Source organism: Lytechinus pictus, chromosome 1, assembly GCF_037042905.1.
Source record: "Lytechinus pictus isolate F3 Inbred chromosome 1, Lp3.0, whole genome shotgun sequence".
Lineage (NCBI taxonomy): Eukaryota > Metazoa > Echinodermata > Echinoidea > Temnopleuroida > Toxopneustidae > Lytechinus > Lytechinus pictus.
In genome coordinates this window covers 1,712,975-1,730,080 of record NC_087245.1, presented here as the reverse complement: position 1 = coordinate 1,730,080, position 17,106 = coordinate 1,712,975, and the positions used below count along the sequence as shown (strand labels likewise).

The 17,106-nt window shown below is 35.0% G+C and overlaps 1 protein-coding gene across 1 annotated transcript; it reads left to right on the top strand.

Annotated features, from left to right (window-relative positions):
* The first annotated feature begins 1,620 nt into the window (after positions 1 to 1,620).
* LOC129255646 (F-box only protein 16-like) lies at positions 1,621 to 16,975 on the top strand. Its single transcript, XM_054893992.2, has 8 exons — positions 1,621 to 1,826; positions 5,323 to 5,358; positions 5,786 to 5,992; positions 6,529 to 6,693; positions 7,232 to 7,449; positions 7,827 to 7,992; positions 9,930 to 10,110; positions 10,675 to 16,975. Exons 1-8 carry the CDS (start codon positions 1,716 to 1,718, stop codon positions 10,740 to 10,742), a joined length of 1,152 nt encoding a protein of 383 aa, XP_054749967.1. The 5' UTR covers positions 1,621 to 1,715; the 3' UTR covers positions 10,743 to 16,975.
* Positions 16,976 to 17,106: the final 131 nt, after the last annotated feature.

Below are 17,106 nucleotides of genomic sequence, written 5' to 3'. Positions count from 1 at the left end.
TACCTATGCAGTGGTAAGCTAGGATGCACCCCTCGTATACATAATGGACCCGTCACGATCCATTTTTCAGATTGGGGGGGCAAAATCATGAATCAACGTTCCAAAGGCGCTCGATCACACAAAACGAACAAACTCACCCACACACACCCCTATACCCCCACAAACATAGGCCTATATTATATATGCATATATGTATATACATATATATATATATATATATATATATATATGACTCATGAGAAAGGGACATATATCTCTCCCTCACCAACAAATTAATGCGAGCGCGAAGCGCGAGCTGAATTTTTTTTAGTATACTGACATGAAAACAGAAAAAGGTTCCTGTTTAGGACTGTTTGTAGTAACTCATGAGGGGGGTAGATACCTGTATCTCACTGCACAGATAATGTGAGTGCCGAGAGCGAGCTGAAATTTCTTTATATTCTGACCTGAAAGCTTGTTATTTTAAGCATTTTGGGTACCATGATTAAGATGGGTATCTAGAAGAACAATATATGCGAGCGCGAAGCGCGAGCTGAAAATATTGATACTTCGATCTGAAAAAATGACAGTTTAATGGACGATTTTTAATAAAGAACAAGATATATATCCAACAAAAGATTATTGCAAATCGAAGTGGGAGTTCTTTTGAGGTTTAGAACTGAAAACGGGACATTCTATTCACCTATTTAATCATGAAAAGTATGGGTTTTCTTCCTACAGAAACGGAAGCGAGCACGAAGCGCAAGCTGAAAATTTTGATATTTCGATCTGAAAAAAAAAAGGGTTTTAATGGACGCTTTTAATAAAGAACAAGATATATATCCAACAAAAGATTATTGCAAATCGAAGCAGGAGTTCATTTGAGGTTTAGAACTGAAAACGGGACATTATATTAACCTATTTAATCATTAAAGTATGGGTTTTTGCTACAGAAATGATGTGAGCGCGAAGCGCGAGCTGAAATTTTTATTTTGAGCACGATTTTAAATAAAGAACTAGTTGGTATCTCGATCTCGCTTGCTGATTTCCGTGTAACATTACAATCTTATTTTATGAGACATGCCTAGGTCTGTTTCACCGGAATAATGCAAATCTTTAAAATTCAATAACTTCTTTATTTGTTATCCGATTTTTATCAAATTTTCAGCATTTTACCCTGTGAATTTTACTCTATTTATTGAGATATAAATATCTCCAGCCTAGCTGGACCATCCCTTTAACGATTCCATCTTGAAGATGACTATTTCATTTTATATATAAAATTCATGCCCATCGCCTGTACTCTATACATGCTAACTAGGCTAATGAGCCAGATTTCATCCCAGTACGTCATCTATGCTATTGACGGCGATTTATCGCTAATCTCCGAAGAGCGCGGAGGATCGAAACAGAGATCGAGAGATATACGGTATACTATTTTGTGTCTTCAACTTAATTTCCTTTACTGTCTAATATTTCTCTTACTTCTTAGCTTTCAGATGTTATGTTTCTCTCTCTACTCTGAATTTGCTGAATATCCTCGTTTTGACCACCGGGATGGGAAGGGGGGGGGGGAATACTGTTACTAGTATATCATTTTAAAGTACATGCAATTCTTTGGTTGAACACCACCATAGAAAGAAATAAAAAGTAAAATTTTCAGCATCTTCAGTGTGAGATACGGCGTTCGTTGGAAACGAATGGACCCAAATTTCTAACTATAATATTTTTGCACCATGGCTTGGTCAGGTGAACAGAAGCGGATAGAAAATAAGAAGAAGAACTTAGATACGAGAATAAAATTCAGTTCATGGACTCCTATGAACCATGCACCTACCAAAGACAAGGTGAGCTTATTTATGAATGTATTTAGGCGTACGCCGCGCCTAGGCCTTACCTCAGTCCCATCTATTGATAATTATAGCTTCGATCAGTACAGTGCGTATAAAAAAAAAAACGGGACAGATTTGAAAAGTCTATAAAATTTTTGTTTCAAATTATGATGTCTATATTTTGGTGTTAATAGGTGCTCTGAAGTCTTATATTTCAAATGCCATTAAAAAATATAGTTTCGTTCATGCTTGAGCGAACATGGAATGTTTTTGTATGGGATTAAAAAGGAGGCTTGCGCCAGATTGGCATAAAAGGATAAATATGATGATCGGACTTTTTGCTAATCAGCAGACTTTCTCTTAACCTTTTCATTATCTTTGACACAATTTTCAAATTATGCGGTCAAAATTCATTTTCAAATCTATTTGTTTGCTTGAATTGTTGTTGTTTCTTTTTAATATGTTCTCTTTTAGCTTAGTTTTAGTTTTAATATTCCTTCTTCAAGCAAAAACATTTTTTTTTCAACCGAAGTATGTGAGAGCTTGTATTTTTTTTCAAATCCTTTCATTGTGTGCTACAAAGGTTATGGTGCCTTTTGAACAGTATCATACGATCATATCTCTGTAAGTGTATTGGTCTAGTTCATGAAACGTTTACATAAGAGTAACCAAGTATCACTGAACATCTTGTGCGAGTTTCAGGTCACATGACCACGGTCAAAGGTCAATGGACTTTGGCCATGTTGGGGGTATTTGTTGAATTACCATCATAAATCTGTTAGTACTGTATATTAATCTAGTTCATAAACTGTGGACATAAGAGTCATCAAGTATCACTGAACATCTCATGCGAGTTTCAGGTCACATGACCAAAGTCAAAGGTCATTTAAGGTAATTGAACTTTGGCCATTTTAGAGGTAATTATTAGATTGCTGTCATAACTTTTAAGTTTATAGATATAGTGTATAAAATGTGGATATAGGGTAATCAAGTATCACTGACAAGTTTTTGGTCACATGATCAAGGTCAAATGTCAATGAACGTAGTATTGTATCATTATATGAATGATGTTTTTTGTGAATAATATTTTATAGTAGTTTTCAAAGTCAGCACTGCTGCTATATTGAATCGGATGATGCAGATGAGACAGCCAGAGGCATTCCACTTGTTTAATTTGGTTTAATCACAAACAAGCTAGCAGAACTCAGTACGACAATACACCAGACGGTGGACTGTACTGTTTCCAGAAGAAGAAGAAGAAGAACTCCATCTCCCAAGCCTGAAGGAAAGAAGAAGGAACCTCAAACTCACCCTCTTCTTCTAAGTGGTCGGGAGGTTGGTGCCAGCACTCCCAATCCAAAATTTTGCTCAACCTATAAAATCCAAACGATGTATCTGTAACACGACAAATACTATATATAGGCAAGTGACAAATAATGTTCAAATGCTACAATCCAATCAGAGCACGAACTGAACAATACAGGAACTCGTTTTTCCCATCCACTATCATTGAGTGGAACCAGCTGAGTGACGCTATCATCAACTCAACATCGACAAGCTCATTCAAGGCCATCGACAGAACCTTCTAATCTTCACTCCGCCCTCTCTCACCCGATGCGTTTATGCCCAGGAAGGCCCTGCATCGTACAGATCCAGATATGTCATGCCCCTTTATCACATCGCTTTGTCATCAGGAGCTGAAAAACATTTAGGGTTCAGTTTCCCCCAAAAAAACTTCATATTTTAGACAAATTCAAAATAAAAACCTGACAAAAAATTTCATATTTGTGCTAGTTACTTATCAATACAAACATTTACATATCATGATAGAAAATATATAAATCATAGATTTAACATTCATATATTCCTGTGAAACGATGTTTGAAAATATAATAACAAACAATATAATACATTTGGCACAAATATTACTGAAATATATTTTAATCCAAACGTCATCCCTATCATCTGAAAGAGCTTAATACCTCTTTCATTTGATACCAAATTCGTCATGGTAGTATTTATATTTCTGAAGATATAGTAAATTTGACGATGTTTAGCAAGCGAACAAATTTCACTGAATTACATGGGTGTATGTAAACTTTTGACCTCAACTCTATATGCAGGCTTGCTGTACTCCGCCAACTTTCTGAAAATGAATAAATCTCCATTTGAGAGAATTCGCTGATGTGTTGGCGCTGCCTTTATCCTAGACTGATATGTCTGCTGTTTCGAAGGAGTTTTAAAAAATTTTCTGATTTTTTTTGTCCTCCTTCACAGACGGATGTCTGCCATAGGGCTCGTAATGGTGGAGGTTCGACCGACGCTTAACTGCAGCGTCTATGCATTTGGAGAAAAAGGTGCGCTAGTGCACCCACCTCGATTACTGCTTAATTTCCCCTTTTGATTGGAGAAAAAGGGAGCAAGGATGACAACAAAATAATATTGAATTTAATAAGCTTACCACCTTTCTGAAATATATGCTGGAAAATACTGAATTTTTATGACAAACACACATAGTCAGGTTTTTTCTTGGATCGTTCGTCGTCGTAATGCACAGTATGAACGCGCCAGCCAATCACGTCTGTGTTGCCATTCTCAGTTCATGATGATAAATGAGTTTTGATAAAAGCAGAAAGATTAGAGAATATATTGGTTTAAGGAAAATTTGTCAAAGAATTACTGAGTTATGAATTTTTTATTCTGCAAAATGCCCATTTCCTTAAAATATACATGTAGGGAGTGATTTTAATCTTGAGGTGGATAAATTATCAGACTGTTCAGACACATCATTTCATCATCCCTTTTATTAGAACATTTTTTTTTGTTCATCATGTTACCATAAAAAATGAATCTAGGAAATTTATATTACATAAAAGCTGCTCCCATATTATGCCAAATATTTAAAATCCATAACTATCTTATTTTTTATGGATTTTCATTAACAAAATTTGCCAATATTATCACTATTTTTTCTGCTTTTATTAAAACCAACATATTGTCAGGGTCAACTTCCCCTTTAAGTCTAAAACAGAGAGGAAGTCCATCCCAGCAAAATGTTGTCTTGATTTTAATGGGTGTTGACTTCTAAATACATGTAGATAAAAATCAAATGAGCACAATGTCAATGATGAAAGATTCATCAAAATAATATGTAAAATAAGAAAGATGTCATTTTCACTTGCAGCCTGATATCACCCTGTTTGTATTGAGTCTCTAGAGGCAACTTACAGCAGAGCACACACTCTAAAACAATCTTTAATTATATCAATTTTGTAACACAAATACCTAGTTCTGTTCAGTTACATTTATGATCTGGTTTTCATTATATTGTAATATGTCATAACTTTCTTATTTTGCTATTGATTTTGATGAAATTGTCAGGATTATGCCTGTATGAATTTTCTCTATTTACATGGACATGTATTCAAAGAATGTTCTCTTTTTTTTGTTTGGGGTTTCTCTATGATTTTAAACAAGTAATTGATTTCCTTTAACATATTTTTGCCAACAGGTATTCGAAGAAAGGCGAGAAGTCATCCAAAAATGGGTAAAGAACTAGAACTTTCATTTTTATTTTATTCTTGTTTTTACTCTTTTCTGACTGTTTATAACTGATATAATTCTTATCATTAGTGTTACATATGAGTAGTATAATGGTAATGACATAAACAGTGATTCTACTTTTACTCAAATTACTTCTCTATGTAATAGTTAACTTCAATAAGCTTAATAGTTAGTACTACTATACCATGATTGTGATGCTTATTATTATCGTAATATTTTTTACCATTCCCAGTAATTTGATTAGTAGAAATATATGCCTTGGAAATTCTATGAAAGTGCAAAGGCATCAAAGTCTGAGACTAAGGCATGGAACTATAGGTCTTATAGCGCATTAAGGCTAAGCATCAAGGCACTACAATGCTGATATGTATATCTCTCATTCAGTTCCTTCAATTCTTATTTTGTTTCAGTTTGACAAATGGACAGATGCACAGAAGAGAAATGTGATAGCGGACATTGTGGACCGTTGTACAATGTCCCAGCTCCAGTACACTAAATCATTGGTCAAGGTGCAGCTACCTGTTGAGCGTGTGGACTTCACAAGGGTATTACCTAGAGCACTCAGTCTTTACATCTTCTCATTCCTGGATCCTAGGAGTCTCTGTAGAACTGCTCAAGTGAGTTAAAGACATTGAACTTGTCACCATCGTTATTTACGGATTTGTCTGAGAATGACAACCTAGCAATGATGATGTCCTTTGTGACATGGTACCCACAACAAACAGGAGAAACTTAAAACATTTGAAAACATTTCGCTTTTACTTGTTACTTAATGGAAATATTTGGTAATTTATACTTCATTTGATTTCTAAAGTGATTTTTTTTTAGTGGATCTAATTTTGGATTTTGATCTTGATATGATCTAAGTATGCGCTTATTCAGTTAAGATTGGTTTGCAGACTTGCAGGAAGAGAATATTTTACTTTATTATGAAGGTGAATTATCTCATTGTTTGCTGACATCGTTACAGTTTCAAAATATTTGCAGTACTTCCCTACTTAAAAAAAAATCACATTCTGTGGAATCAAAGTATAATGCCGAGATATCTTTGAGAAAGAAGTATCAGATAATTGATTCAAATATATATCATATTTTGAAGTTTATTAGAATGTACAGGTATGATTAATAATGAATTGTGATATTCTAAAACCAGGTTTGTTGGTACTGGCGCTACCTGACTGAGTTGGATCAACTATGGATGCCTAAGGCACTCAAGCTTGGCTGGTATCTGACATTCACTCCTAGCGTGTACGAGACAGGAGTCTGGAAGCGACACTATCTTGAGAATGTTCGTAGCTTACACTATCTTCCTCCAAAGGTGAGAAGCACATGGTCTGTTTGAGGCTCTAAATGATTTAATGATAAACTCATTTTGGGGGGATTAGATTGAATGTTGTTGATCTTGACTTTCTTAAAAATAATAATAATAATTAGTGTTGAATATGTACAAAGTTTCAGTTTTGTGCCATCTGACTGTCCTTAGTTCACCTACTTTTAACTTCTTAACATGGGCTTATCCTCTCTCTCTCTCTCCCACCCCCTCTCTCTCTCTCTTCCCTATCTTATATTTTCTCTCATATAATTTAGGCAGAAAGAATTATCTGAGTTCCTCTCTTCACTTTCTGTTTTGCTTTCCTCCCTTGCTCTCATTTTGTCATTTCCTTTTCTCTCTCTCAACCTTATATCATGTCTCTATTATGGTCTTCTTTGCCCGTGGTTCACAGCTTTCTGTTACGTAGGATCTGGTATTACTTTCGTCATTATTTTATGATTGCTACACTACCATTGATCATAATCTAACAGTTTTTAAATTTCAAAATTGACAAGGTAAAGATTTTTTTTCTCATTTCTTGTAGGATGCACCAAAGCAGAAGCAGGTCACAACAAATGGCCAAGGTAACAATGAGAATGACACCAAGAAGACAGTAACCCCACCAAGAAAGACTGCATGGTCTACCAAGAGTAAACCCCCAAAACCACTCCAGCATAAACCTTGGAGGGCCAATGCCCCTGTTGCCATGGATACACATCGCAATAATTATTTGGATAATGACGATGAATTGTTGAAAGCAAGGTAGTTAATTGAGTAAATGTGGCTTGTAAGTTTTACTTGTTTATGTATTGAAAAACAAAAAAACAAACAAAGATCTTTACTTGTTCTTGTACTTAGTCATCCTATGCCATGGAGACAATGCTCTAGTTGTTTGAAATGGAGTTCACCTCATCCCCTCCTTTCCGCCACTAGCCCCTCAAAATTTTGCATAACCCATGTTTAAATTGTGATAAAATCTATCGGAATTAGGTTCTAAATTGTTTTAAACTTCTCCATCATGATGTATCTCTATTTAGCGTAATCAAATACTAAATAAGAACTTGTTTTCAGTGCACTTGACCATAATGTTTTAAACTATACCTATAATCTCACTTGTAAAACCACTATTTCATTCCTAGGCAAAGGAGAATGGAAAAGCTTGAAGCCAGTGGGAAGAGAAGACCACAAGGTGCAATGACCCCCGACAAAACAGGAAATTCCCCTAACATCAAGAGTAGTGGGGCATCAAAAACACTCCCATCAACACAGTTTAATGCTAAGCTTAAAAGAGCAAGATCAGCTTCTGTAAGTATGCTCATATTCTTTTATATGTTCAGTATTATTATGATAATAATATATGATAATTTCATAGTGCCATTTCCACTTTGACAAAAGTGCTCATGAAGAAGACAGGGAAGAAAAAATGAGAGAGAGAGCAATAGAAAAATTTGTAATTTAGATGCACATTGAAATGAATGGGACTTTGCGTTGTTATTATAGAAAATTACAGAGTTTGCATAGTCATGAATTACATTGCTATGACAGCTTGCTAGAGAACAGTTTGGTTTGCATTGCAATTTTACTGAAAATGCAGTGGTATAAATCCTGTTGTCTTTACTATCAGAGAAAATTTTTGAAATTAATACATTAACTTCAATAATTTCTTGGTTTTCCTCCATATTATGCAGGGGTTGGTTCTAATATTTAATATTCTACAGGCCCAGTAGCATTATATCCATTGTTATTATTTTGAGGAGCAAACCTATTGTTTTTGTCTCACCTGCATAGCAGAGTGAGACTATAGGCGCCGCTTTTCCGACGGCGGCGGCGGCGTCAACACCAAATCTTAACCGAAGGTTAAGTTTTTTGAAATTACATCATAACTTACTAAGTATATGGACCTAGTTCATGAAACTTAAACATAAGCTTAATCAAGTATTACTGAACATCCTGCCTGAGTTTCAGGTCACATGACCAAGGTCAAAGGTCATTTAGGGTCAATGAACTTAGACCATGTTGGGGGAATCAACATCAAAATCTTAACCTATGGTTAAGTTTTTGAAATGTCATCATAACTTAGGAAAATATATGGACCTAGTTCATGAAACTTGAACATAAGCTTAATCAAGTATTACTGAACATCCTGCCAGAGTTTCAAGTCACATGAACAAGGTCAAAGGTCATTTAGGGTCAATGAACTTTGGCCAAGTTGGGGGTATCTATTGAATTACCATCATAACTTTACAAGTTTATGGATCTGATTCATGAAACTTGAACATAAGAGTAATCAAGTATCACTGAACATCCTGTGCGAGTTTCAGGTCACATGACCAAGGTCAAAGGTCAATGAACTTTGGCCATGTTGGGGTATCTGTTGAATTAACATAACTTTGAAAGTCTATGGATCTGATTCATGAAACTTGGACATAAGAGTAATCAAGTATCTTTGAACATCCTGTGCGAGTTTCAGGTCACATGACCAAAGTCAAAGGTCATTTAAGGTCATTGAACTTTTGCCATTTTAGGGGTAATTATAAGATTGCTGTCATAACTTTCAAAGTTTATAGATATAGTGTATAAAATGTGGATATAGGGGTAATCAAGTTTCACTGACTGACAAGTTTTAGGTCACATGATTAAGGTCAAAGGTCAATGAACGTAGTATCACTATATGATTTTTTTTTTTGAATAATTGTTTTATAGTAGTTTTCAAAGTCAGCACTGCTACTATATTGAATCGTGTGATGCATGTGAGACCGCCAGAAGCATTCCACTTGTTTGTTTTTTTGACCGGGGAGGGGGTCTATAATTATATCAGTTTGAATCGTGTGAAGTCTGCTCCTTATATGATCATACAGATTTTAATTATTGGAATGGAAAGTTCCTACTGTGATGGGAACCAAACATGATATTGTTATTGAATATTTGATTCTTATATTCCTCCTTCCACAGTAAAATAGAAGTGTGTGAAAAATCGTAGCATTCCCAAATATTTAGTGTGCTGATATCCAAGGGGGCAAAGTCAGTTATTTCAAAGTTTTAATAAGAGTTACGTAGTTATTTCACAATTGTTATTGAAGTTCCATTCCATAAGACAAGCTCTGCTGGAAAGAAAGACAAACAAACATTTAGTTAATGTTTTATATTGAAACATACATGTACAAGCTGTTAGAACCATTTACAGTACAGACAATAAAACTGTTACTATTGTAATTTTTTACATGTATATTTATTTGGCCCAGAATATTTCTGCTGAATCATCCCATGGTAGACCAGACTGGGCCCAGTCCATGGCTGGGGGCGACGCCTCCAAAATGACAGCCAATCATATAGGAGGATTAGATGCAACAGTGAGACCGGCTCCAGTTCTAAAACCATCCCGTTCAACCAATGCACTAAATAGGACAGAGAGAGATCCACCAAGTAAGTAAACATACATTGAAATCAAAATGAACTATTGAGGTGAAATGACTACACTGCTCTAGCCATTGTCTCTTATCGGAGAGATGATAATAATAGTAATAATAATGTGATTATTTCTTTAAGTGCCTTTCCTAAAAATATACGAAGTACTTCCAAGAAAGAAGAGGTAAAAAATGAACTTGAACATAAATGTATATTCAATAGATCATGTAAAAGTAATAACAAAGAATGTTAGCACGATAGGGGATTAAAGGTCTACCTAAAGATTGATGGCCGATGATGACAATCTGGTTTAAACAAAAATATTCGTTGTAGATCTTCCCAATATATTTCTTATTAAGTACACATGGTTCAAAGTGTTGACACTGTTCACCCATTCTTAATAGAATGGTGATCATGAGTTTCACTATTTGAATCTTTCTGCTTCACTGATTTTTTGAAAAGATATCACTCAAGTATAAATTATCCACATTACTCCTAAAAAGAATCATCAATTTTAAGGTCAAATTGATATTATTTTTATCATGTATTCATTATGTTAATTTTCACATTTGTCTTTTGCAGGTGGAGTTCATTTTGCAGCGAAGGGATGGAAAACGGTTGAGTATTCAGATGATGAGAGTATAGGCTGATGATAAACATCCCTCTCCGATCAGGTTTGTGTGCTGTCAAAAAGATGTTCTGCTGCTTAATTGACTTTAAGAACAGGTGCCTGATTACAAACTACTCTTACTCTTTGGAATAGGGATGTCTTTTACCTGGCTTAAGATCCGCCTCCAAAATGTTCGTTCTCATATCTATTGTGGCCCATTGCCTATGATTACCATGACAACTGGGGCTCGAGGTAAATTTAGAACCAAGATATTCATGGTACTTATCTCTCATTTCTTGTGATGTGAAGTGGCTTTTGAAATGAAACAGTACTTATTATGTTCATATTTTTTTCCCAAACAATTTATATTTTGTATTCTTTGTGAAACAGTTGCATTTATGGCAGTACTTACTGCAAGACTTGAATTATGATTGTCATTTTTGTCTCGCCTGCGTAGCGGAGCGAGACATAGGTATCACTATTTCCGGTGTCGGCGTCGTCGTTGTCGTCGCCGTCGTCAACAATTGTGTTGTACACCCAATAACTTTCTATAGCTTCAAGGTGGGATCACCAAATTCATACCAGAGGTCCATCTCCTGAAGGCACAGGTCAAGTTCGAATATGAGTCGAATTTGAATAAGGTCAAAGGTCAATGAACTTTCCATGACTGGCACTGTGCTGTGTTGTACACATAATAACTTTGTACACCCAATAACTTTCTATAGCTTCGAGGTGGGATCACCAAATTCATACCAGAGGTCCATCTCCTAAAGGCACAGGTCAAGTTCGAATATGAGTCGAATTTGAATAAGGTCAAAGGTCAATGAACTTTCCATGACTGGCACTGTGCTGTGTTGTACACATAATAACTTTCTATATCTTCGAGGTGGGATCACCAAATTCATACCAGAGGTCCATCTCCTGAAGGCACAGGTCAAGTTCGAATATGAGTCGAATTTGAATAAGGTCAAAGGTCAATGAACTTTCCATGACTGGCACTGTGCTGTGTTGTACACACAATAACTTTCTATAGCTTCGAGGTGAGATCGCCAAATTCATAATAGAGGTCCATCTCTTGAAGGTGCAGGTCAAGTTTAAATGTGAGCCGAATTTGAATAAGGTCAAAGGTCAATGAACTTTCCATGACTGGCACTGTGCTGTGCTGTACACACAATAACTTTCTATATCTTTGACGTAGGATTGCCAAATTCAAACAAGAGGTCCATCTCTTGAAGGTGCAGGTCAAGTTCGAATGTGAGTTGAATTTGATTAAGGTCAAAGGTCAATGAACTTTCCATGACTGGCACTGCTGTGTTGTACACACAATAACTTTCTATAGCTTCGAGGTGGGATCGCCAAACTCGTAACAGAGGTCCAACTAAGTCGTATAGCATACATGTAGTTTTGACATGCAGTCTCTTCATGACTGCAATATGCAGGCGAGACAACGCTTGGCGTTTGCCTTGTTAGATTATTAATGTACGTATGTGGGAAATAATGAAGTGAATTCACAATTGTAATGAAGTTTTATTTTCTTACTATCTTACTACCTGCATTGAATGAAAGTGCGAAAAGAAAATTCTTCAAGTTTGAAGCAGAAATCAGACAGTGCAATAACCAGGAATATGTTTTTTGGGGAAAGAATATTGATTATACTTTATTTACCTTCATTCAACAATTCAAGTAAGCTATTGCAATCAAAGGTCAAGACCCAAGCCTCTCTCCCTTTTCCCTGTTTTTGAGAATACAAAGTGGCAAATATTTGATTTATGTGATATGGATCATTGAGTCAGATCAGGTACATTGGTAGATGCCGTCAGGAATCATTCTTTCCTAAATGGATTGACTCATGTTTTAACAGATGGCTTTATCAGTATCCACTTAGGGGGTCAGGTGTTGCAAGAAAATATTTGCAATCAATTGCAAATATTCTGTTGCAATTTTATAAGTGAGAAATTGATTTTAGCTCGAGCAAATCAGATTACACTCTTTGTTTCGAGGAGCAGATAAGCAATCAATCATGAATGCAATTAATTGCAAGACATATGATTGATTTAGGGACCAAAAATAGACTTGCAATTAATTGCAAGACATATGATTGATTTAGGGACCAAGTTTCTTGCAACACCATATGATGATCTAATTCTCAGGTTGTCTAATGCCATCATGGGTAAACCCACTTGGTCTCATGTCAAATTGGTCTAATGCCATCATGGGTAAACTCACTTGGTCTCATGTCAAATTGGTCTAATGCCATCATGGGTAAACTCACTTGGTCTCATGTCAAATTGGTCTAATGCCATCATGGGTAAACTCACTTGGTCTCATGTCAAATTGGTCTAATGCCATCATGGGTAAACCCACTTGGTCTCATGTCAAATTGGTCTAATGCCATCATGGGTAAACCCACTTGGTCTCATGTCAAATTGGTCTAATGCCATCATGGGTAAACTCACTTGGTCTCATGTCAAATTGGTCTAATGCCATCATGGGTAAACCCACTTGGTCTCATGTCAAATTGGTCTAATTCCATCATGGGTAAACCCACTTGGTCTCATGTCAAATTGGTCTAATGCCATCATGGGTAAACCCACTTGGTCTCATGTCAAATTGGTCAAATGCCATCATGGGTAAACTCACTTGGTCTCATGTCAAATTGGTCTAATGCCATCATGGGTAAACTCACTTGGTCTCATGTCAAATTGGTCTAATGCCATCATGGGTAAACTCACTTGGTCTCATGTCAAATTGGTCTAATGCCATCATGGGTAAACCCACTTGGTCTCATGTCAAATTGGTCTAATTCCATCATGGGTAAACCCACTTGGTCTCATGTCAAATTGGTCTAATGCCATCATGGGTAAACCCACTTGGTCTCATGTCAAATTGGTCAAATGCCATCATGGGTAAACTCACTTGGTCTCATGTCAAATTGGTCTAATGCCATCATGGGTAAACTCACTTGGTCTCATGTCAAATTGGTCTAATGCCATCATGGGTAAACTCACTTGGTCTCATGTCAAATTGGTCTAATGCCATCATGGGTAAACTCACTTGGTCTCATGTCAAATTGGTCTAATGCCATCATGGGTAAACTCACTTGGTCTCATGTCAAATTGGTCTAATGCCATCATGGGTAAACTCACTTGGTCTCATGTCAAATTGGTCTAATGCCATCATGGGTAAACTCACTTGGTCTCATGTCAAATTGGTCTAATGCCATCATGGGTAAACTCACTTGGTCTCATGTCAAATTGGTCTAATGCCATCATGGGTAAACTCACTTGGTCTCATGTCAAATTGGTCTAATTGCCATTTGGTCCAACCATCACTTGATAAACTTTGTCACTTTTTTCTAATGAAAATATGGTTCATTATCAGGTCAACTAAACATAATAGACTAAGTAGTGTTAGACCAAGTGAATATTAGACCAAATGGTAAATGGGTTAAATGACAATTAATCCAAATGGTTAGAACAGATTGGTTGTAGATTAACAAGGATTAGACCATATGGGATGAGACCAAATGGAAAGTAAACACAGTGGTTGTACACCAATCTTAATGAGGGATTTATACATCTGTTGTTTATTGAATGAAATTATGACATCAATATTCTTAAAACTGTCTCATTTGATTCAAATTATGTTTTCTTTGATGCTGTCTTAGAGTAATCACGATATCATTCTTTATAATCTTAAGTCACCTTGATTTGTACATAATGTGAATAATGTCTATAGATTTTTATTTTTGTACCTAGTGTTTGTAAAGATGTGTGTACAGTGCTAATATTATTTGTACAATATTGATAGTTCCTATTGTCCTAGTATGATGGTGTTTTTTTTTTAATTAGTGAAATATATAATATATGTTAAATGTTATTTGATGTACCACTTAAGAACAACAACAATTTGTTCTCATCTTTATAGAATCTTGTGAATTCCCTATTTGGATTTATTATGATGCAATTTAAAATTGAATGGGTAATTGACATAATACTGGATGAAAATATTCAAGTTAGCCCAAAAAATGTTAAGATTTTTTTATTGGAGATATAAGCAATAGAGGCATGGCAATAAAGATTGTAGTACCATGGATATTTTAATACATGAGCTATCAAGTAAAATTGCATCACGCTTCCCCTCTTTTAATAATTGTTTTTGTGATTTAGTAGTTTATTAGAAACAAGCCAATTTGACAGCCTCATATAAAGTGAGTTATGAGAAATGGAGGTGTACAAGGGTAATGTTATGATAATAATTTAGTGAATCATAGTCTTCCCTTTTGTTTTGATATTCCTAATCAAACTAAACCAGCATGTAGCTGTAACCCAATGAGATCTGTGTTTTCCTGTCACCCAACTGCTTGAAAGTTGAAACCACAGAAATCTAAAATCCTACTTCAGAGATTTATAGGAGACTTATTTGATGCTGTAGGTAGATGCAATCAATATTGTATTTTGTATTCAAGTAGATCCCAACAAACTGTTTTGGTTAATATATAGATCTTTATTTGGAAAGCTTAAGAATATGAGTTTCTGAAAAATATAGGAACAATGAAAGTGAGCTGGTAGCTTAAACATATATATTTGGAATTGACTGATTAAACCTTTTTGCCATGTGGATAGTGGATATATTTCTAGCATTTCAAATGTGTTTATTGTACAATAATAACACCCTTAACCCTGGGGGAGGGCTGATTCAGCCACCCTTCAACATTTTTCGCGATGAATCTGCCACGCAAAATTTTTGTTCTTTGACTTTTACTTTCAAGTCTCACACAACTTTTGAGACCAAAATTGCGACCCCCGGGTACGCAGTTCCGAAAATGATGCAACGTTTTGTAAGTACATGCAGACCCAAAGTTGCTCAAAAACGTGAATTTGTGTTCAAATCCAATGCAAATAGTGTTTTAGCCGAAATTCGTAAATGTATCATTATTTTTCCTTTTAATGATTAAAATCAATGACTTTCATCTTGTTTATGGTCAAAATAAAGTCCCTGACAATGTCCATTGAGAAAACAATAAAAAACAAAGTCGAAAAATATAGATATACATAAGAAATTTAGAAAACAATAAAATACATAAGAAAATAAATGTGATATTGTTTTTATTTTAAAGTATATTTGATCAAAATCCTATAAAGTCTGTGAACCAAAAATAAGCATTTTAGGGGCATTATTTAGTTAAATAGAGAAAACTTTTGATTTTGCGCATAAATTTGCATAATAAATTAGTAAAGAGATTTTTCGCAGAATATTGTTCTTACTGTTTTGTAGATTATGTCATGGGTAATGTGCATGTTAATTTTTGTTGTGATCACGCGATCAACGGCCAAGATCTATTCAGCCCCCATCTTCTTAGGGGTCAAAATAGCCCAGTCTATTTACGGTTAATGAATTGATATTGCTTTGTATATTAGCGATCTTATTCACTCTTATTTCCTCATGTGCTTGCCGACTGACAGGCAGTTCTAGTTACATGTAATTCAATAGATTTATAACAGTACATTACTAGCAAAAATTCACTGTTGTAAAATGTATTCTATTGCATCTAATTTTATTATTTTATTCTATTCTAACTTATTTCATTTCATTTATTTTAATCGCAAATCTAAATTTTCAAATAATCTTTAGGGATGCTTGGCTTAACAGGACAATAAAATTAATAGTCTATACATGTATGTATCTTAATCATCCTCTATGATGGATGTGTATGGAATCAAAAGCACCTACTTTTCATGATCACTCTATACACTACATAATGTACAAATCTCAGTAAAGCAATTAATGTATCATTTGAGCGTGTAATTTATGGATGCTGTGATGTAATGGGCAATGCAAATAAGCAATGTGCAGTGTTTATATGATGTATTTTTTGTATTTCAAATTTTTGTATTTTTCAATTTTATAACTTAATTTTGAAGCACTAATTTAGTTTTTAAATACACATCAATTGATATATGTTTTGTCAGATTAACTGTACATGTTCTATGTGTTATCATGTAACCTTATTCATTATCTATTGGTCTCTTTTATAATTATGCCTTTCTTTTATAATTGTTGCATTGCGTTGTGACTACTATTTTTAGTAACTACATGTTTCTAATGTGAGGGATCGACAGAATGCCAGTCATTTATGTGTAATCATAGAGCTATTCTGTAATAGCTCTATGATGTAATATGTATTGTTGCTTGCTTTAGCAATATTGATACAAGGTTGCATTTAACAATTAGCATATTAAAAATCTAACATTCACAAATTAATATAAGAATCTCTTCTCCGGTTTTGCTTTTAGATGAATTATCCTATTTTAATGAGGTTCATTAATTACTCTATCTGCTCTATCTTTGCATCAGTTTTTTTTTCTCTCTCTCTGACGTTTCTTTCCTTGTTTTCTATGTAT